The sequence below is a fragment of the Phocoena sinus genome, chromosome 17 (assembly GCF_008692025.1).
Source record: "Phocoena sinus isolate mPhoSin1 chromosome 17, mPhoSin1.pri, whole genome shotgun sequence".
NCBI lineage: Eukaryota > Metazoa > Chordata > Mammalia > Artiodactyla > Phocoenidae > Phocoena > Phocoena sinus.
The window spans coordinates 34,791,575-34,815,731 of NC_045779.1; the positions used below are offsets into that span (position 1 = coordinate 34,791,575).

At 35.3% G+C, this 24,157-nt stretch overlaps 1 protein-coding gene across 2 annotated transcripts in view; it reads left to right on the forward strand.

Moving 5' to 3' along the window:
- The window catches only part of LRRC69 (leucine rich repeat containing 69), a 95,338-nt gene that overhangs the window by 63,970 nt on the left and 7,211 nt on the right, over nt 1-24,157 (forward strand). For both annotated transcript variants that reach the window (XM_032610326.1, XM_032610327.1), the window contains 2 exons: nt 2,967-3,068; nt 9,041-9,220. In XM_032610326.1, the coding sequence (XP_032466217.1) occupies nt 2,967-3,068; nt 9,041-9,220 (282 nt within the window). The remainder of the gene's footprint in view (nt 1-2,966; nt 3,069-9,040; nt 9,221-24,157) is intronic.

Consider the following 24,157-nt stretch of genomic DNA (forward strand, 5'->3'; position numbering starts at 1 on the left):
CACTCTTTTGGGACTGATAATTCTTTGCTGTGGGAGCTATCCTGTGCATTGTAGGATGTTTAGCAGCATCCCTGGTATTTACTAAATAGATGCCAGTAATACTGCCCCCTCCCCCAGTTGTAACAATGAAAAATATCCGTAGACCCCTGAGAGGGCGGGAGGGACAAAATTGTTCACGTTGATATTAAACCCATAACACTGGTAGTTTGAGTAAGCCTGTGCAAAGAGACTCTGAAAAGCTGTAACAACATTTTTTTTTTTTTTTTTTTTGCGGTACGCGGGCCTCTCACTGTTGTGGCCTCTCCCGTTGCGGAGCACAGGCTCCGGACGCGCAGGCTCAGTTGCCATGGCTCACGGCTCAGCCGCTCCGCGGCATGTGGGATCTTCCCAGACCAGGGCACGAACCCATGTCGCCTGCATCGCAGGCGGACTCTCAACTACTGTGCCACCAGGGAAGCCCTGTAACAACGTTTTATTAGCAGAAGAGATTATGCTACTGGAGTGATGACACTAGCAAAGACTATTCTATTAAGAAGCTAGGCTGGCAGGAAACCTAGTAGTGCATATAGAGAAGATATTAAAAAATGTTGCTCTGGGGAATATTCAGAGTGGACTTTGAGAGATTGTGTGACTTCAGGTTATTGAAACTTACCTGCTGCAAAACACATGCTAATGAATTCCTTTATTAATTTCTTTTCATTAAGATAATTTCTTTCTGATATATTATGTGTAGTAAGTTAGCAAGCTGGGTAACTCACTACCATGTTTGATGGAAGAATGATGATAGGATTTGAAGGAAGAGAAACATGACCCCTAAAGAAAAATGTATGCCCTTTGAACTGTCAACTTTGAAATGAGGTTCACATATGTTAATGCTTTTGCAGATACCAAGTTAGTCGTCTGTATCAGATTTTTATAAAAGGAATGTGAGTTAAGGTATAAATTATAGAATGTTATTCTTTAGAGCCAGAAGGAAAAAATGATGTTTCCATTAAGCAGAAGAGGTGTTCTTTTCATTTCAGCACACCCAACACTGACTTGTGGCTACCATTAGGTTCAACTCTCTAGGTTGCTCCTTGTTGGTGGATAACATAGGAAACTGAATTAAGAAAGTCAGAATGTCTGTAGGTGATTCCAATGTAGCCTTAAACTCTTTTTTATTTTTAAACCTTGTCTATGTTGTAGAAATTTTGTGAGACATTTAGACCTGATGACATGATGCCCTGGAAAGATGTTTTAAATCAATTATTTTTAATTTGTTGAGTGCTGTGTTTCAAACCATGGGCTGAAATCAAGGAAATCTCTAATTCTTCCATAACTGTGAGGTGCAGTGGTGTAATGCCACTACCTCATCCTGGCTCACAAGAACCAATTTTCAACATCTCTTCCCAACTCTGTGTTCAGTGACTGGAATCAACTATGGTAGGAGTATTTACACCATAGAATCAAAGCATGCCACAAATCAGGGCTTTTTTTTTCTTTCCAGAGAACTGTTTTATCTGCACACCACTGAAGATAGGTCTTATTGTCCCCATTTCACAGCTGAAACTAAGTCTCAGAAAAGTAACTCCCTAAATGAGTTTAACTTTGAAAACCACATGAGCTCAAAGTCATGTGAACTCAAGGGAGTCAAGGTGTAATTTTTTTTTTTCTGTTGGCACAGTTTTTTTTTTTTTTATCCTGTTTTGTTTTGTTTTTTGGCATATAGTTGCTTTACAATGTTGTGTTAGTTTCTTCTGTACAGCGAAGTGAATCAGCTATATGTATACATATATCCCCTCCCTCTTGGACCTCCCACTCCCCCTGCCCAATCCCACTCATCTAGGTCATCACAGAGCACAGAGCTGAGCTCCCTGTGCTATACAGTAGGTTCCCACTAGCTATCTGTTTTACACATGGTAGTGTATATATGTCAATCCTAATCTCCCAGTTCATACCACCCTCCCCTTCCCTCCCCCATATCCACATGTCCATTCTCTACATCTGCATCTCTATTCCTACCCAGAAGATAGGTTCATCTGTACCATTTTTCTAGATTCCACATACATGCATTAATATACAATATTTGTTTTTCTTTTTCTGACTTACTTGACTCTGTATGACAGTCTCTAGGTCCATCCACATCTCTACAAATGACCCAATTTCATTCCATTTTATGGCTCAGTAATATTCCATTCTATATATGTACCACACCTTCTTTATCCATTCATCTGTCTATGGACATTTAAGTTGTTTCCATGTCCTGGCTATTGTAAATAGTGTTGCAATGAACATTGGGGTACGTATGTCTTTTTGAATTATGGTTTTCTCAGCAATCCCACTGCTGAGCATATACCCTGAGAAAACCATAATTCAAAAAGATATAATATGAACATAAGAGAATTACTTTTTTTCTACTCAAGGGGTAGAATCCAGCTGAATTTAGGTTTTCTTCATAGAAGATTCCATATCCTTGTGAATTATATATTTTTCTTTTCATTGTACACAACAGAGAAATCAACTGTACTTCAATATAATGATAATTTTTTGATGTTCCTCTGTTTCCCTTACCTTCCTCACTGATCATAAATGAATGAATCATAAGACAGTATTTGAGACCTAGATTTTGGTGTATATTAGAGTGTCATTTTTCATCATACTTGGTTCCTAACAAACGTATTATTTGCAAACAGTTCCCATCATTTGATTAATTAACCTCTCTTCTATTACTAACAATTCTCTGATCCTGAACAACTTTTCTCAGCTGTCTAGTATGGGGGATGTCACTGGTGACCTCTAAGGTCATTGCCATCCATGCTAACATAAAGATTCTTATGCTTCTAATAACTAGAGTATGCCCTGCTGTTAAAATACTAATGTGGAATACGTCATAAATAAAGTAATTTTAGTCTAATTTTATTGAAGATGTAGGCTCAGAAATGAAGTTTATTTTGTTGTGTAGTGAAGTTTTTATTTTGTTTTGAAAGTTTCAAGACCTGAAGCTGAGGGAGTTCTACTGTGAGGGAAACCCACTGTTCCTGAAGCAGCCAGTTAATGCTGTAAAACACGAGGACATCTGGAGTCTACAGGTGAAGCCTTATAGCATTCACACAGGTCTTCAAACTAAAGCCATGATTTAAGTTTTAAAGAGTTTTCTTCTAAAGCATTCTTGCCAAGCCAGCGAACGATCCATACAACCATAATCCATTGGCATTGTGGACCCTAGTTATAATCTTTTTGACTTGCTTGAAGAATCCATTGTAATCCTATCTGATTTCCAGAGTGACCAAATTCAGAGACATTTGAACATTTTATTGGATGAAAACATTTTGTTGAAAACAAAGGAATTTGTTTTCACTTTAACCTCCAAGTATTTTTTCAGTATTATCTAAGGATATATTTGATTAGTTCTTACTGGGGTGTTTTGTCTCTTCCATCCCCTTTTCTCTTGTCCCCACTCCTAGTGGATAAATGAATATGATCCAGAAACTGTGTTCCCTTTAGTCAACAAGTTGATGATATTAAAGGAAGGAATAGGGAAATACATTACGAGACTCTCTTTGTGAGTATTTTGGTGATAGATGAGTTAAAGATTTCAGATCTTTCCACATTTAAGTATGAGTCTCCATCGTGAATTTGGACTCCTCAGGTCCTTTTAGGTCTGTAGCTGAACATGCAGAATTGTCTTAAAACTTTCAAGAATTGCATAGGATTCAAGTTTCCTGGTTACAGGAAACAACAAACCTTGTTTGACAATTTAGTTTAAAAAAATAACATTTCCCCCTTATTGCACAAGTAATATATGTTTAATACAGAAAAGTAGAAAATACAGATGAGTGAGGAAGAAAATATTAGTTATAATGCCATACTTATTTTAAAATTTATTATAAAAGTATACAGACTTATTTAGAGAAATTAGAAAAATGGCAATAGAAATTGATTAAAAAAAAACTCAGAAATCCAATATGCAGAGTTACAATCACTGTTCTCTCTGACATTTATTCTGCTAGAACTTTCCATAAGTCCAGAAATTTCTGTCATCAAAGATGATTTCAAACTCCACATACTATTTAGAGACTTGCTTTTTTTACTCAAAATATTGTGAATATCTTTCCAATCAATAAGAAATATATCTATGACATCTTTTTTGATGAATACATAATAATATTCTGGTATATGGTTATACCATAATATTTTAAACTACTTTCCTACTGTTGGCTGTTTAGATTATTAATAATTTTATAACTTTTAGACCTTTATAAACAAGGCTACGATGACTGCCCTCTTCTTATGTCTATATTATCCCTGTGAGTGAAATTGCTGGGCCAAAGAACTTTCATCTTTTAAAGTCTGATTAGCTCTTTTCAAATTCTTTTCCAGAGAATCAATCTATATTTCCACAAACAGTATTATTTCCCACTCTCAAGTAAAGAAAAACTCACTTGATGTTTAATTGTAAATAATTTTAAAAACTGAAGTATTTAATTTGTTTAATTCCTTATAACCTAATTATCTCCTTGAATCAAGTATTTCAGAATAGTAGTAGTAAAATAATAACAATAATAATAGACAGCTAACACTTATTATGCTTACCATGGGCAATGCATTGTTCTAAGCACGCAACAGGAATGAACTAATTTAGTCCTCCATTAACGCTTGAAAGGTAGGTACTGTTATTGTCCCCTTTTATAGATAAACTGAGACTCGGAGAGGTTAAATAACTTGTCCAAGTTCACAGAGCTAGTAAGTTTTGGAATGCTGATGCCATTCTAAGCAGTTTTGCTCCAGACTCCATGCTGCAGTATTGCCTCAGAAAGGGGCTGCCAGAAACTGAGGGAAAGGGAAACAGGGGTAGTCTCTGGTTGGAAGAGGTTCTGGTTTGTGGAGGGGACTGGATGAGCAGTTAACCCAATGTGGCAGGTGTCTTACAGGGAGCACTTGAGAGCAAGAATGTTACCTTGGGCCTGGGACCCAGGAGCAGGGTGAGAGAGCAATATTTCTTCCTTCTCATTTCAAAACTAAGGACCCAGGAACACAACAGTTTTGGATTTTTGTTTTGTTTATTTAGTAGAAGTAATGATTTTTACTTACAGTACATAAATGACTTGGGTATTTTTGAAAGTATCTCTAAGAATTTTTCTTAGAAAGGTGATAAATTTATTATACATTTTATATTTGTACTTAAAGTAAAAGCCATTTCTACTGGGTATTTGGTTAACATTAATGATTAAATTACTTGGGCTGTCAAAAAACTATAGGGATTGTTTCAGGCTTTGCATTCGTTAAGGTTTTTTAAAGACTTTTCCTCACCTCAGAGATTTGTGAACTAAAATTTAATATTTATAACTACATTATAACAAAATATTAGCTAGAATATACTGCATCAGCAGATGCCAGACTGAGTTTTACCTGTGTTATGTAATTTAATTCTCTGAACTCTATGTGATAGTACTGGGAAAAAAAATCCCTATTTTACAGGTGAGGTATCCAAGATCAGAGAAGTTAAGGACTTGTCCAAATAGGGTCACACTAATAAGTCACAGAGCCAGGATTTGCACCTATTTATCTATCTGACTCTGACTCAGTATCTTTGCTCTTCATGCTACATTTTAGTGCCTATCATACAGTAACAATTGATCATACAATAGTTCCAAAGTTCAATATTCCTTCTAAGGATTCACATTTGTTTTTACATTTTATAATTTTTTATATTTATATAAATATAATTTGTATATGGATAATTTTATAATTCAAATGAAATCATCATATGTAAGGAAAAATAAAAGAAACACCCGAAACTAATTTTAATCTATGATGGTTTAAACATAGAAATAATCTCTGACCTACATATAGTTATCTAACAAATATTCTAACAGAATAGCATATAAACTATTTAAAAGGAACAATTTATTTGTCATAGAAGATTTCTTGACTTTTAAATAGTGCCGAGATTAGGCCATCATTAAGTTGTGTATTCTCAAAAACTGCATTGCACGTATCTTTACGAGTTTTCCTGAAATGTACTATTGGTCGTGCCAAAAGTATCTTATTTTATATACACTTGAATTTTCAAGTAATAACTTTATATTTCAATGATATATGTTATTCTTCCACAGTAACACATTGGCAGCAAGTAGGAGAAGGATATAAATAATGGGTAATGTAAGAGTTGTCAAGAGACATACTGAGTGCGACAAACATGTTTGGTTCCAGAAATCATAAATGGAAAAAGTGAACTGTATGAATTGTGACCCATTTATTCGTTCCATGTACTTCAGCAAATTCTACCACCTGCTATTTTGGGGTTTGAATTCTTGTCTATTAGTTTTCTGCGGCTTTATAGTGAGACTAGCCGTTGAATTCTGGTAGATAAAACTTACCTCTAAAATCAGTGTTTCATTCAGAATCACAACCTATGCTTTGTGTAAGTAGTTAGAGAGGAGTGATAACAAACATCTAATTTAGGAGTCCTGTAATATTAGTGTGAAAGGGTAATTCTTTCAGAAAGGATGACCTCATTATGTAACCATCCCCGAGAATAAGCTGAAGTGTGTAGGAGGTTATGCTGTTGAAGGATCAGGCAGTTAGGAACCAATGCTCAGGGCTGTTTTTGTATAATGGCATCTTTCCCAGATGTTTGTTAAGTGGAATGGATAGAGAAATAAGGGAAAGAGACACAGGAATTTATAGGATTTTGTTATTATTTACAAGATTTTAATTGGAATAGATGAGTGAAAGATTATGTCTGTATGTATTGTGTTGGCCAAAAAGTTCCTTTGGTTTTCAAGTAAAAATAAAAGACACTTTATTCATTTTACCCAAGAACTTTATTGAACAATGTATTCACCGTTTTGTTCCACTACTTTCTGCCATTTCTTAGGCAACTTCATAATTCCATCTTCCCAAAACTTTTTATCTTTTTGAGCAAAGAACTGTTCCAGGTGCCTTTTACAGTCTTCCAGGGAATTAAAATTTTTTCCATTAAGACTATTTTGTAAAGACTGAAATAAATGGAAATCCGAAGGTGCAATGTCTGGTGAATATAGCAGATGAATCAGAACTTCCCAGCCAAGCTGTAACAGTTTTTTCCTGGTCATCAAAGAAACATGCGGTCTTGCGTTATCCTGATGGAAGATCATGTGTTTTCTGTTGACTAATTCCAGACCTTTTCATTGAGTGCTGCTTTCAGTTGGTCTAATTGGGAGGAGTACTTGTTGGTATTAATACTTTGGTTTTCTTGAAGCTCCCTTCCAATCCCACCATATACAAAACATCACCTTCTTTGAATGAAGACTGGCTTTTGGTGTGGTTGGTGGTGGTTCATTTCACTTGCCCCGTGATCTCTTCCATTCCACATTATTGTACAGTATCCATTTTTCATTGCCTGTCAAAATTTGTCTTAAAAATGGAATGTTTTTGCTATGTGTAAGTAGAGAAACACATGCAGAAATATGGTCAAGAAGGTTTTTTTCACTTAGCTTATGTGGAACCCAAACATCAAAGCGATTAACATCACCAAGCTGGTGCAAATGATTTTCAGTGCTTGATTTGGATATTTTGAGTATGTCGGCTATCTCCCATGTGGTTTAACGTTGATTGTTCTCAATTAATGTCTCGATTTGATCGCTATCAACTTCAGTTGGTCTACCTGACCGTGGAACATCGTCCAGCGAGAAATCTCCAGCACAAAACTTCGCAAACCACTTTTGACATGTTCGATCAATCACAGCACCTTCACCATACACTGCACAGATCTTTTTTTGCATTTCAGTTGCATTTTTACCTTTCTTGAAATAATAAAGCATTAGATGCCGAAAATGTTGCTTTTTTTCTTCCATCTTCAGTATTAAATGGCTACACAAAAACTCACCAATTTTGGTAAGTTTTATTTTAAATGCACGCTGATATGACAGCTGTCACAATACAATCTAACAAAACTGTTTTGAATGAAGTTAAAGACAACTAAGCACTACTAGAGCCATCTTACAGAAAGAAACAAATGAGCGGTTTGGCCAACCCAATATGTATGTATGTAGGTATGTATTTCCAAAGATTCCTATCAGAACCTGATGTGGACTACCTTAATACCACTGGGAAATCTTTCACTTTGGCCAGGAAAGAAGTCTTATACACTATTAAAATTCATGCAGTGTTTTTGTAACATTTACACAGAACGTCATGCTATTGGCACAAACAATGAGGGGCATTTAATGGAGTAAATCAAATGTTTATTTTGTTTGCTTGCTCAGTGAAGATATAGTTATGTATTATATATATATATATATTTTTTTTACTTTAAGCTGATGATGTTGATGGTCATCGTGACCATCCTCACCACCCCTTTTATTATTTAATATTATAATATTATTATTATCTAAAGTGAAGTATCTGGAAATATTTATGTGGATAGGTTTAATACATACCAAATTCAGAGACTTGGGTAATAGAAATCAGTACTCTTTACCAGTCTGTCTCAATTCAGACAATGCAGTAGATAACTTAGTCCAGTGCTTCTCAAACTTTAACATACATACAGAATACATACAGAATACCCGGGAAACCTTGTTAAACTGCAGATTCTGGTTCAGTAGGTCTGAAAGTGCAACAAAGTCTGAATTTCTAATAAGTTTCTAGGTGATGCAGATTCTACTGATCCATGATCTACAGTCTAAGTAGTAAGGGTTTAGAGCTTAGTAAATATGACAGACTCAGTTTTTGGGTCCAGTCTGAATATTTGTACTGTCCTTGCCTATTGTAATGAGAGGTACAAAATTTGAGCCTAAACTTTATCTAATAATGTAAATTTATTGTAACTTGAATTCCTGTATGTCAGAGACATAGAGATATTACAATGGAAGTAACTTCCTTTTCATATAATGTTGAACACTAAACTTACAATGCCAGTCATTGACAATATAATTCATTATATATACTATAGAAAACTAATTTAACAGAAACTGAGGAATAAGCCAAAAATATAAATTAGTGAAATGGGAATCAATGTAACATAAACCAGTTATTTTGAGAATAATCTGAGGAAACATATTCTTTTTTAATCTAGGAAATAACATCAAGATTTATAATGAATCAGCTAGCAGAAAAGGATCCTTTCCTAATGCAAGCCGTAGAATGGTACCCACAGGTCAGGAACATAATCTCGCAGGGAAGAAAATGTGCAATATGTGGAAAGTCCTTTTTAACCACATGGCTGGAATGTGTTGAGTTTTTTCCTCCATCAAAGGTAAATGGTATTTTTTGTGTGAATATGAGCATAAGACCTCCTCTTATTCTTTGTCCTTATCTAAGTTGACCAGTACTAACTTCATTTGTATCTAAGAATTGACCTCTATGATGATGTAATGGGTTTTTTTTCCAGCTTTATTGAGATATAATTGACAGATAATATTGTGTAAGTTTAAGGTGTACAATGTGTTGATTTGATACATTTATAAATGCAAAATAATTACCACTATAGAATCAGCTACTATCTCCATCCTGTCACATAGATATCATTTCTTTTTTGTGGTGAGGACATTTAAGATCTACTTTCTTAGCAATGCTCAAATATGTGATACAGTATTATTAGCCATAATCACCATGCTGTACATTAGATCCTCTAACTTGTTATCTTATAACTGGAAGTTTGTACAGTTTGACCAGTATCTCCATTTCCCCCAGCCCCCAACCCCTGGTAACTCCCACTTTACTATTTCTCTAAGTTTGTCTTTTTTAGATTCCACATATGTGTTATTGTGCAATGTTTATCTTTCTCTGTCTGATTTATTTCACTTAGTATAATTCCCTCAATGTCCATCCAAGTTGTCATAAATGGCAAGATTTCCTTATGTTCCTTGGCTGAATAATATTCAATTGTATTATATATATATATATATATATATACACCACATATTCTTTATCCATTCATCTGTTAACAGACACTTAGGTTGTTTCTATATCTTGGCTATTGTGAGTAATACTGCAGTGAACATGAGAGTGAAGATATGTCTACTAAATCCCGATTTCAGTTTCTTTGGATATATAATAAGAAGTGGGATTGCTGGATCATATGGTATTTCTATTTTTAATTTTTTGTGGGACCTGCATACTGTTTTCCATAGTAGCTGTACAAATTTGCATTTCCACCAACAGTGCACTAGGGTTTCCTTTTCTCCATTCTCGTTAACACTTGTTATCGCCTGTCTTTTTGATGATAGCCATTCTAGCTGGCGTGAAGTGATACCTCATCATGGTTTGGATTTGCATTTCCCTGATGATTAGTGATATTGCATACCTTTTCACATACCTGTTGTCCATTTGTATGTCTTCTTTGGAGAAATGTCTATTCAGTTCCTCTGCCTATTTTTAAATTGGGTTGTTAGATTTGTTGCTATTGAGTTGTGTGAGTTCTTATTATATTTTGATATTAACCCCTTGTTAAGTATATAATTTGCAAATACTTTCTCCCATTCCATTGGTTACCTTTTAACTTTGTTGAGTTTCTTTTGCTGTGCAGAAACTTTGTAGTTTGGCTTAATCCTGCTTATTTATGTTTGCTTCTTTTGCTCGTACTTTTGCTGTCATATCCAGGAAATCATTGCTGAGACCAATGTCAAGGAGTTTTTTCCCCTATGTTTTCATCTAGAACTTTTATGGTTTCAGTCCTTAAATTTGAGCCTATAATTCATTTCAAATTCTTTTTTGTGAATGGTGTAAGATAGGGCTCTGATTTCATTCTTCTGCATGTAGTTATCCAATTTTCCCAACCCATTTATTGAAGAGAGTATCCTTTCTTCATTGTGTATTCTTGGCTTCCTTGTCAAATATTAGTTGACCTTATATGCAGGGGTTTATTTCTGGACTCTCAATTTTTTTCCATGGGACTATGTGTCTATTTTTATGCCAGTACTGTACTGTTTTGATTACTGTAGCTTTGTAGTATAGTTTGAAGCCAGGAAGTATGATATGTCCAGATTTGTTCTTCTTTCTCAGGATTGCTTTGGCTATTTGGGGTCTTTTGTGGCTCTGTATAAATTTTAGGATTATATTTGCTATTTTTGAAAATATCATTGGAAATTTTGAAAAATGTCATTGGAATTTTGATACAGATTGCATTGAATCTATAGACAGCTTTTGATAATATGGATATTTTGACAATATTAATTCTTCTGATCCATGAACATAGGATATCTTTCCATTTGTTTGTGTCATCTTCAGTTTCTTTCTCCAAAGTCTTGTAGTTTTCCATGTACAGATTTTTTTACTCCTCAGATTTATTCCAAGAACTTTATTGTTTTTGATGCTATTGTGAATTTATTTTTCATATATTTTATTGTTAGTGTATGGAAATGCAACTACTTTCTGTATGTTGATTTTGTATCCTGCAACTTTACTGAATTTGTTGATTAGTTCTAACAGTTTTTTGGAGGAGTCTTTAGGACTTTGTATATATAAGATCATATCATCTGCAAACAAAGATAAGTTTACTTCTTTCTTTTCTGTTTGGGTGCCTTTTATTTTATTTTTTAGCCTGACTGTTCTGGTTAGGATTTCAAGTAGTATGTTAAATAGGAGTGGTTAGAATGGGCATCCATTATATAGAGAGAGCTTAGCAGAGTGCTTGGTACATATTTTATTTCTAAGAATGACTGATGAATCACAAGAACTGGATTTTTAAAGATTGTTTTTTAACTTTTTCTTTTATTTATTTATTTTTGGCTATGTTGGGTTTTCATTGCTGCACATGGGCTTTTACTAGTTGTGGCGAGTGGGGGCTAGTCTTCACTGCAGTGCACAGGATTCTCATTGTGGTGGCTTCTCTTGTTGCAGAGTGTGGGCTGGCGCAGAGGCTTCAGTAGTTGTGATGTGCAGGCTCAGTAGTTGTGGCTCATGGGCTCTAGAGCGCAGGCTCAGTAGTTGTGGCGCATGGGCTTAGTTGCTCTGTGACATGTTGGATCTTCCCAGACCAGGGATGAAACCCATGTCCCCTGCATTGGCAGGCAGATTCTTATCTACTGCACTACCAGGGAAGCCCAAGAACTGGATTTTAATACCAGCTCCTGTGTTCTATTAGGTTATTAATATGTTACATCAAATGTATTGTAGAGAAAAATCTGGCAGAGCTGTTGCCAATGAGGGATAATGTCAAGGTGAGATAATGGTTGAGGAGAAATTTAAAAGTTAAACCAGTTGGACATTAAACACCAAGAGATAAGAGAGACCATCAGTGGAAAATGAAAATTGAAATGTATGTTGGTTCTCAAGATGGGAAATACATCTGTAATCTTGATTGCTTATGTAACCTATCTGTGAATTATTCACATCACCTTCTGGAATAGATTGTTATATTCCAATCTATATTCTGGAGTAAATTATTACACTAATGAGTATAACACGTCATATTATTTGGCAAAGGTTTCCAAAACACTCTACTTTTCACTGGCTATGACATGAACACCTTCAACAACTTGCCATGTTCATTTTTTCCCAATGAATATCTTTCTTGGGAAAGATGTTCTTGCTCTGATAGATTCCAAGTCAAAATCATCTGATGAGCTGCTAGTCTCATTTCAAGTAGAGTAATTGCAATGTTATAATAGCTCTGGCCCTCCAGGAACTTACATATTCCTAGGAGAAGTGATATAGTAAGGTAATTGAAATCTGACAAATTGGGCTTGATGACCAGCCCTACAATTTACCACCTGTGTCATCTTAATTTCCTCTTTGAAGCTAAGTTTTCATCTCTAAAATTGGTATAAAAATAGTACCTCTCTCACAGAGCTGTTACGAGTGAGACATGAGGTAGACAGTGCTTGGTACAGCAGGTGCTTAATAAAGGTAGTACATAGTAGCTACTTAATAAGGGTATTCTTAAAAATCAATACCTTTAGACAAGAAAGAATGACTATATTCTTGTGATAGGTATTGTGATAGAGGTGTGCACAGGGTGCATAAGAAGAAGGAATCTCAATTAAATAGGAACATTCTCTGGTGTATCCCTGAGTCCTAGCACAGTGATTGTGCTTGGTACTTGGAGAGTACCTAATACACATTAAAATTATTTTAATAGGCATTGCTTGTAAATGTGCTTGGAATGACAGGGAGGCATAAGAATAGATAAAGAACCAGTGGACAGGCATTTTAGGTGCAGGAACTGCCTGTTCAAGGTAATATTGTACAAATAAATTGTACAGTGAGTGCAGGGAACTCACTGAGTGTGAAGTATGGGAGATGAGGTTAGAGAGGTATGAAATCAGGATGGCTCTTGTATGTAAAGTTTGAACTTAATTTCAAAAGCTATTATATTAGTTTGTTACACCTCTCATAACAAAGTACCATAGACTGAGTAGCTTAAACAATAGAAATTTATTTTCTTACAATTCTGAAAGCTAGAAGTTCAAGACCAATGTGCCAGAAGGCTTGGTTTCTTCTGTGGTCTCTCTCCTTGGCTTGTTGATGGCTGTCTTCTCCCTCTGTCTTCATATTATCTTCCTTCTCTACAAATGTGTGTCCAAATTTCCTCTTCTTGTAAGTACAGCAGTCATATTGAATTAGGGCCCACCCTAATGATACCATCTTAACTTAATTGCCATTTTAAAGACTGTCTCCAAGCACAGTCACATTTCGAAGTACTGTGGGTTAGGACTACAACATATGAATTTTGGGGAGGATACAATTCAGCTACTTATAGTTGTCGAAGGAGTGGAGTAGCAAGATGAGGCTTTGTCTGTTTTTTGACAAAGAATGGTTGGAGCTGGTGATTTGGATTCAAAGATTGTTTATGTAAGTGTGACACTTGAAGCCATGGGAATGAAGTTGCCTGAGAAAATTTACACAGTGAAGTGAGAAGGCCAGAAGGACAGAACCCTTGAAGACAACAGTATTTAAAGGGTGGGCAGAAGCAGGAGTCAGCAAAGGAGAATAAGAAAATGCAATCAGGCTTCCCTGGTGGCGCAGTGGTTGGGAGTCCGCCTGCCGATGCAGGGGACACGGGTTCGTGCACCGGTCCGGGAAGATCCCACATGCCGCGGATGCGGCTGGGCCCGTGAGCCATGGCCGCTGAGCCTGAGCATCTGGAGCCTGTGCTCCGCAACGTGAGAGACCACAACAGTGAGAGGCCCGCGTACCGCAAAAAAAAAAAAAAAAAAAAAAAGAAAATGCAATCAGTGGGGGAGGGGCAAAACCAGGTAGAGTGCCTACAAATTTTAAAGCTATCAAAGACAGATGTGCAAGAAATAAGATTATTTTTACTTTTTCTTCTGCTGGATCCAAAGGCCCCACCTCCTAATACATTAGTCATGACTATTTCAATATAGGAATTTTGTGAGGGACACAAACCTTCAGCCTATAGCAGAAGGCTTAAGGGAAACTTCCCTGAGAAGGTGATATTTGAGTAATGTGAGTCCCGGTCCTCTTTATTAACTTTGTGACTTATTTTTCATTGTCTCCATTCGCAGGTGAGGCAACTAAGTTAGTTAAATAGTTTCTTCACAAATTTAATATCTACGAAATAACAGAATTAGAACTTTAGTTTACACCTCCTGATACCACCTTCAGGTCACTTTTTGCTGCACTGTAGATTGCATGCACGTTTTTATTTTGAACCATAAGAGAAAGTGTAAATAAATTCATTGATTGATGGTGATATCAATACAATTATCCAAACAGCTGCTTTCTTATGTTTAAAAGACTATCATGTGAAAGAGATATGAGGCTTTTCTTCTCTTGACTTGTGGAGTGGAACATAGACTGACTGGTATTCAGGCCAGATAAATGGAAGAATTTTCCTTCAGGATTTCACCCACACACACTCACACACACACACACACACACACAAGTGTGTGCACAGCTTAACATTAGTCATCACTGAAGAAACAATAAGGATGGAAGAAAGAATAAGAAAATAAAGAGATTTTGTTTCTACATAATTTCATTTTAAAAATTAAAAGTAAGAATATATTTTAATCAATTAAATATGTCTGAGTGCATTATAAAAACTGCAACACAGTGGCATAAGAATATAGCATGAGATAAAAACATAATGGTTAAAAAATCCCAAAAGATTCTGTAGGTTGTCTTTTCATTTTGTTTATGGTTTCCTTTGTTGTGCAAAAGCTTTTAAGTTTAATTAGATCCCATTTGTTTATTTTTTGTTTTTATTTCAGTTACTCTAGGAGAAGTATCCAAAAAGATATTGCTGTGATTTATGTCAAAGAGTGTTTTTCCTGTGTTTTCATCTAGGAGTTTTATATCATCTGGTCTTACATTTAGGTCTTTAATACATTTTGAGGGTTTTTTTTTTTTGTTTTTTTTGCAGTATGCGGGCCTCTCACTGTTGTGGCCTCTCCTATTGTGGAGCACAGGCTCCGGACACGCAGGCTCAGCAGCCATGGCTCACGGGCCAAGCTGCTTCGTGGCATGTGGGATCTTCCCGGACCGGAGCACGAACCCGTGTCCCCTGCATCAGCAGGCGGACTCTCAACCACTGCACCACCAGGGAAGCCCTTGAGTTTATTTTTGTGTGTGGTATTAGGGAATGTTCTAATTTCATTCTTTTACATGTAGCTGTCCAGTTTTCCTAGAACCACTTATTGAAGAGGCTGTCTTTTCTCCATTGTCTATTCTTACCTCCTTTGTCATAGATTAATTGACCATAGGTGTGTGGGTTTATCTCTGGGCTTTCTGTCCTGTTCCATTGATCTATATTTCTGTTTTTGTGCCAGTACCATACTGTTTTGATTACTGTAGCTTTATAGTATAGTCTGAAGTCAGGAAACCTGAATCCTCCAGTTCCATTTTTCTTTCTCAAGATTGCTTTGGCTATTCAGGATCTTTTATGTTTCCATACAAATTTTTAAAATAATTTGTTCTAGTTTCATAAAAAATGCCATTGGTGATTTGATCGGGATTGCACTGAATCTGTACATTGCCTTGGATACAATGGTCATTTTGACAATATTGATTCTTCCTGTCCAAGAACATGGTATATCTTTCCTTCTGTTTGTGTCATCTTCGATTTCTTTCATCAGTGTGTTATAGTTTCTGGAGTTCAGATTTTTGCTTACTTAGGTAGGTTTATGCCTAGGTATTTTATTCTATTTTATGTGATGGTAAATGGGATTTTTTACTTGAATTTTATTTCTGATCTTTTGTTGTCAGTGTATAGGAATTCAGGAGATTTCTGTGTATTAATTTTGTATCCTGCAACTTTACCGAATTCATTAATGAGCTCTAGTAGTTTTCTGGTAGCATCTTTAGGATTTTCTGTGTATAGTACCATGTCATCTGCAAATAGTGACGGTTTTACTTTTTGTTTGCCAATTTGGATTCCTTTTATTTCTTTTTCTTCTCTGATTGCCATGGCTAGATCTTCCAAAACTATGTCGAATAAAAGTGGTGAGAGTGGACATCCTTGTCTTGTTCTTGATCTTAGATGACATGCTTTCAGCTTTTCACCATTGAGTATGATGTTAGCTGTGGGTTTGTCATTTATGGACTTTATTATGTTCTCTCTATGCTCACTTTCTTGAGAGTATTTTTTTAAATCATAAATGGATGTTGAATTCTATCAAAAGCTTTTTTGGCATCTATTGAGATATTCAAATGTTTTTTATTCTTCAATTTGTTAATGTGATATATCACACTGACTGATTTGCAGATGTTGAAAAATCCTTGCATCCTGGGGATAAATCCCACTTGATCATGGTGTAGGATCATTTTAATGTATTGTTGGATTCGGTTTGCTAGTATTTTGTTGAGTATTTTTGCATCAATTGCAGCACTATTAACAATAGCCAAGACATGGAAACAACCTAAATATCCATCGACAGATGAATGGATAAAGAAGATGTGGTATGTTCATACAATGGAATATTACTCAGCCATAATAAAGAATGAAATAATGCGATTTGCAGCAACATGGATGGACCTAGAGATTATCATACTGAGTGAAGTAAGCCAGAGAAAGACAAATATCATGTGATATTGCTTATATGTGGGATCTAAAAAAAAATTATACAAATGAACTTATATAGAAAACAGAAACAGACCCACAGACACAGAAAACAAACTTATCATTTCCAAAGGGGATAGGCGGTGAGGGGAGTGATAAATCAGGAGTTCGGGATTAACATATGCACACTACTCTATATAAAATAGATAACCAACAAGGACCTACCATATAGCACAGGGACCTTTATTCAATATTTTATAATAACCTATAAGGGAAAAGAATCTGAAAAGATGGACATTTATGTTTGTATAACTGAATCACTTTGCTGTATACCTGAAACTAACACAACATTGTAAATCAACTACACTTCAATTAAAAAAAGAAAGAAACAGAGACCTGGGTGTGAATTCTTATTAACGGAATAAAATATTAAAATATTGAAGAAAGACTTGATCCCTCACATTGAAAAAGCACACTGAGTGTCAGGTAGAATAAGAATAAATCCATACCTAGACACATTTTGGTAAAAATGTACACTACCAAAGGGAAGCTATTTAGAGCAAAAGGTAAAATTTTAAGAAAATAGATCACCTACAAAGAAATGACAATGAACTGAAAGCAGAGTCCAGAAAAAAGATAGCATAATATCTTCAGTGTAGAAAGAGAAAATAGCTCAAAATATAGAGTTATATTCCTAGATAAGTTGACAGGCAGAGTACATGGAAGTGTTGGAAAATTGGGGAGAAGAAAATTTTCTAAAGGAAAATTTCTGTGAAACAATCACTGATTCTAACCTTTAAAATAATCGAAAAAGTTAAACAAGTAACAGTAAGTATATGTAGTGAAAAAAATGTGTCATGTAATTCCATGATAATGGAATTACAATTAGAATAAGTGTATAGTATGAATTTATAAATTATGCTAAATAAATGTAAGGGTATTTAAAAATGGCTAACAATTGGATAAAAATTTAGGTTGGAATATATATTACTAGATGCTTGGCAATCAAAACATTATTTTTAATTATTTTTAATTAATTAACTTATTTTATTGAAGTATAGTTGATTTGCAATACTGTGTTAATTTCTTCTGTACAGTGAAGTGAGTCAGTTATATATATATATATATATTTCTTTTTTCTTTTTCATATTCTTTTCCATTATGGTTTATCAGAGGATATTTAATATAGTGCCCTATGCTATACAGTAGGATCTTGTTGTTTATCCATTCTATATATAATAGTTTGCATCTGCTAATCCCAAACTGCCAGTCTATCCTTCGCCCCCACCCCGCTTGGCAACCACAAGTCTGTTCTCCGTGTCTGTGAGTCTGTTTCTGTGTAACATTATTTTAATGGAGTTGTTTAGTTCCCTGTTTCTAGAGTGAGAACATACAGAAAATACATAGGGATGATAATCAGATTAACCATGTTATTAAAAAGTTGCTTTTACATACATTTAGGATTTTATGCTATTTTTCTATTTAAGTAAAGGGAGAGTATACAAAGACTAGTTTGCCTAGAAGCCTCCCTTTCTGTTAAAAAAACATTCAGCTTTTTATTATCTTTTCAGGATGCTAACCTTTAGAGTTTAGCGTGAAGGAAGAACCCAATTTGATAAGGCCAACATCTAGTTACCCTGTTGTGTTTTACAGAATGTTCTGTCTCTGATGGGTTTGTTATCTGAGGGCACAGTTGAAGAAGGGAGACACGATGACAAATGGGACTTTGTTCTTGATATAAAAGGCTAGACACAACAAAATATCCAATTGTAATTGCTTCTATTCAGGTGAATGTGAAATTATGCCATGCTTATCTCATGAATTAGTGAGAAGAGGATTGGAAATAGTTGATGAAAAATTTTACACAATCTCAAATATTAACTTTTACCATAATTCATTCAAATGCTTTTGTCTTTTTCAAATGTTATAGCCCTTGCCATTCAGTTAGTCCTTAGCAATTACAGAATTGTCAATAATTTCAATATAATTGATATTTAAGTAATAACTACTAATGATATAATGCTTCAAAACAGCAACAAAAATTAATCCTTTTTAATTACTACCAACTTGGGTCATAATTGAACCAGTGACTTAGAGGTTACTAAATAGTCTCGTAAAATTCTTTCCAAATACTTGAGTGATCCAGTGCCCAATATATGAATTTGATATTTTCATTTCACATAGTTACACTAGTTGAATGTAACATTTCCCTAGATTCCTTTAAAGTTGAAGAGTTTAGGGAGGGAACAGTATGGAACATGAACTCTCAGCCCTGTATTGAATGATGTAATGTAATTAAAACTTCATTCAAAGGAGATTAGATTGAGTAGGTTTCACCTATAAATGAGTGAAAAAGCTGATCTACTTTATGAAAATAAATGAAAAATTGCAGCCTTAATTCCTTTTTTATGACAAGCTGTCAGTAATGAAACATAAGATTACATTTAATAATTTTACTCACTACTGACAGAGCAAAATCTTACTTAGCAATAAAAAGTTATTACTGTTTATATACCACTGACATTCATTTATGAAACTGATCATTTCAACCAGTCAACTGTGAAAATAAATGTAGGTCTTAAAACATGCAATGGTTAGTTAATTTAATGTAAATTGGACACCTAGAGGATCAGAAGGCATCACATTTCTAATTCTAAACAATCATGAAAATAATGTGTATTTATTGTTCAGAAAAATGGAAATGGCATGAACGATTCTTATCATTTTATTCAGAAAACAGCAAAACAATTAGAGTATAAATGATCTCGCACACTGTCTCTTGATTGCTTCTACTTCTATGGGAAATCACTGAATTCCCCTTTCCCTTTAGGGAACTCTCCCTTTTGTTCTTAAACTGCTAGGTAGAGTTAACAGTTGTATTCAGTATACATGATTTTTTTTTTCTGCTAAAGAATCTTAAGTTGTATTCACTGCAGCACATTTATCTGAAGCTGTGCATAACCAAAATATTTGAACCTCCCACGTGAAATTCAGAGGACACTGATTATGCCAAGATGGTGATGAAGAGCAGGATCACTCTGTAGTAGAGTGAATGCTGCATAGCTGGATGGGTGGCTGGAACATGAGCAGGATTTTCTTTCTGGTTTCTGCCCTTACTACAGTCCAAACTACCCTAAGGGTAGAATTACCATATATAATGTATCATCTAAGCCAAGAGGTGTTTGAGAGTGAAGGTGGGCAACATTATTAATAACTGGAAAATCATCAGGAAGCCAGGACTGTCCTAGGCAATCCTGAATGTATGGCTACACTTCCTTAATGGAGCAGTTAACTTTAGAGGAGTGCTCATTGCTGGCGCTTATCACTGATGGAATAGAGAAGTTGTCATTCTGAATGTTCATCTTGTATTTTTAAAATTACTTTCAGTCATTCCATAAATATTTGAGAACCTGTTTAAAGCAGGGAACTCTGGATGCTAAGTACAATGCAAATAAATAGGGAACCTAGTTTGTCCCCATGGCTAAAATCTAAGAGTTTAAACTCTGTAAAGATGTAAAAGACACTAGTTATAAAAACAAAATGTTAAATGAGACCAATTGCTTTAGGGCTTCAAAGTGTAAGGTGAGATTGCTGTAGGTTGTCAGGCCTAGGAAGTGCCCAGGCAGATGCTGGAACTTGTACAGGGACTTGGCATAGACAGAATTCAGATACATGGAGAAGGAAGCTGAGAAAATATTTTAGGAGAAGAGAACAATTTGGAGAATGAGTCCTGTTCATAAGGAAGTAAATCAGTTAAGTTGGTTTTTGCCTGGGAGTGGGAGAAAGACAAAAAAAAATTAGGGTCAAATTCTATGAACCTGTCAAAGGATAGAATAAAGAGTTTGAACTTGATCCTGTTTGGAAACGGAGTCCTCCTGAATGTGTGGGGACAAGTCAATGATACAAAAAAAAAGATGTACTTTAGAAGGAATCATTTGGCTGTACTGTGCTGGGTTAATTGGAGTTTGAAGAGAAGAGAAACTGAGGAACAGAGACCTGTTAGAGTGCTTGCCTAGTGGGGTATAAGGGGTAGCAGTAGAAATGCAAGGAAAGGAAGCACCATGAGGGAGGAAGGACGGCAGAACTTGGCGATTGATTGAATGTGGGAAACCTCAGAGGGTGTGAGGGAAAAAACCAGAAGATTCCAGATGGAGCTGATTTGGGAGGCAGGAACTCAAGTTTCATTTTAGACTTGTTGAGTTTCAATTGATGGGTGGATAATTCAAGTGAATATGTTTAGCCATCAATTGGAGACAGACCAGAACAGCAAAGCAATATGCTTCTTCTATGCTTTATTTGAAAATATGTGCATTTTCCAATAACTGTTCGTTCTTGCAAACAGTTCTGCAAATTGTTATTAAACTATAATCAAAACACTACATTGGTGAAAGAAGCTGGGAAGCATACTATGACTAAAAATAATCTAGAATTTAGTGAAATTATATTCTAGTCATGTCTCTGCCTCGAACTATGAGGTCTAAGGTAAGTCACCTTACTTGTCATTATATCTGGGCCAGTTTCCTCATCTGGACAATGAAGTGATTAGACCAAAGCCTCTTCTAGCTCCAGAGTGCCTTGAATCCATAATGGGGAGAGGGGCTCTCATAGTCATGCCTTTCTTGGTCCTGTTAATTTGGAACATGATGCTAGTATTAATTTGGAACATGATGCTAGTATTAGTTTTCTATTGCTGCTGTAACAAATTTCTATAATCTTGGAGTCTTGAAAACAAAATTTATTATCTTATAGTTTAGTAGGTCAGAAGTCCAATATGAGTCTTACTGAGCTAAAATCAAAGCTAAAATCAAAGGGCTACATTCCTTTCTGGAGACTCCAGGGGAGAATCCATTTTCTTACTCTTTCCAGCTTTTAGAGGCTACCCACATTCCTTGGCTCATGGTCTCCTTCCTGCATCATCAAAGCCAACATTGGCAGATCTAGTTCTTCTCAGACCCCATCCCTTGGACCTTCTCTTCTGCCTCCCTCTTCCACTTTTAATGATCCTTGTGATGAAATTGGGTCCAGCTGGATAATTCAGGATAACCTCCTGATCTCAAGATACTTGAGTTAAAAAAAAAAAAAAAAGATCCTTATGTCAATCACACCTGCAAAGTGTGATTAACTTTTTCCATGTAAGGTAACATATGTAGTCACAGGACCTAGACATCTTTGGGGAGCCTTTATCCTGCCTGCCATTATAACTTTTATTGAGAAAATAGGAAACCATCTATCTCTTCTTTCCTAGTCCTTGTGATTCATGTAATATTGAAACTTTATCCAAAGCTTTACTTTATACTGTATGATATAAATATATATGTAGTTAATTTTTGATTTCTCAAAGTTTAAAATATGGTAGTGATTATCACTTAGGCATATTTTAAAAACATCTCTCAATTCCACCATTCAACAAATATAAAACTTAGTAAACATGCATATTCAAACTTAAAGCACAAGACTACTTTTCCATAAAATAGCAAGAGGATTATAATCATATGTTTATTTGTTTCAGGAAATAATGCATTTCACTGTAAAGAGTAAAGAATGAAAATTAGACTTTATATAGCATTTCACATTTTAAAGATTTTGGTAAAAAGATATAAAAGCATGTCTAATCATAGACCGACTCCTTTGCCTCTTCTCTGACTTTGGCTTGACAGAAAGGATCTTTTAGTGTTTCAGTTTCTAACTGTAAACAATGACCAAAGCAGTAATTATCTTTGACAGCGTTGTAAGGTTTTATTAATTGAGGTTTGTGAAGACATGTCTACTATAAGAATGTGTGTTGTAATTCCTTTGTAAAAGCTTATTTCAAATGGACATATTTTATACTGGTAGAAATATATGTCATACTGGAGATGATGCCACAAATGAAAATAGAAACTTAAATGGGTATCAAGAGATAAGGTATTAGAGACATTCTTTTCTCATATAACATTATTGAGTTCGATGACTCTCGATGGAAAACTATGTTACCAAGGAATTATGATGAGTCCATTTTTCTCAGTAAAATTTCCAGGAAACAATTACTAGCCATGAAAGATATTATATCAGAAATAGTAAGTATTAAGTTAGAGAATAATCACATGCAAAGTTTCCTATTCAATACAAAGCTGATAATGGCCTTTGGTAAAATATGTTCCCAGCCAACATCATTCTCCATGGTGAAAAACTGTAACCATCTCCTCTAAGATCAGGAGCAAGACAAGGTTGCCCACTCTCATCACTATTATTCAATATAGTTTTGGAAGTTTTAGTTATGGCAATAAGAGAAGAAAAAGAAATAAAAGGAATCCAAATCAGAAAAAAAGAAGTAAAACTGTCACTGTTTGCAGATGACATGATACTATATACAGAGATTCCTAAAGATGCTACCAGAAAACTACTAGGACTGATCAATGAATTTGATAAAGTAACAGAATACAAAATCACTGCAGAGAAATCTCATGCATTCCTATGCATTAATGACAAAAAATATGAAAGAGAAATTAAGGAAACACTCCCATTTACCATTGCAACAAAAAGAATAAAATATCTGGGAATAAACCTACCTAAGGAGGCAAAAGACCTGTATAAGACACTGATGAAAGAAATTAAAGATTACACAAACAGATGGAGAGATATACAATGTTCTTGGATTGGAAGAATTGACATTGTGAAAATGACTACACTACCCAAAGCATTCTACAGATTTAGTGCAATCCCTATCAAACTACCAATGGCATTTCTCACAGAACTAGATCAAAAAATTTCACAATTTTTAGGGAAACACAAAAGACTCTGAGGACTTCCCTGGTGGCACAGTGGGTGAGAATCTGCATGCTAATACAGGGGACACAGGTTCGAGCCCTGGTCTGGGAGGATCCCACATGCCACAGAGCAACTAGGCCCGTGAGCTACAACTACAGAGCCTGCGCGTCTGGAACCTGTGCTCTGCAACAAGAAAGGCCGCAATAGTGAGAGGCCTGTGCACTGTGATGAAGAGTGGCCCCCTCTTGCCACAACTAGAGAAAGCCCTTGCACAGAAATGAAGACCCAACACAGCATAAATACATAAATATATTCCTACTCCCAACATCTTCTTAAAAAAAAAAAAAAAAAAAAGACCCTGAATAGCCAAAGCAATCTTGAGAAAGAAAAACAAAGCTGGAGGAAGAGGTTCATGGACTTAAGACTATACTGCAAAGCTACAGTAATCAAGGCAGTATGGTATTGGCACAAAAACAGAAATAT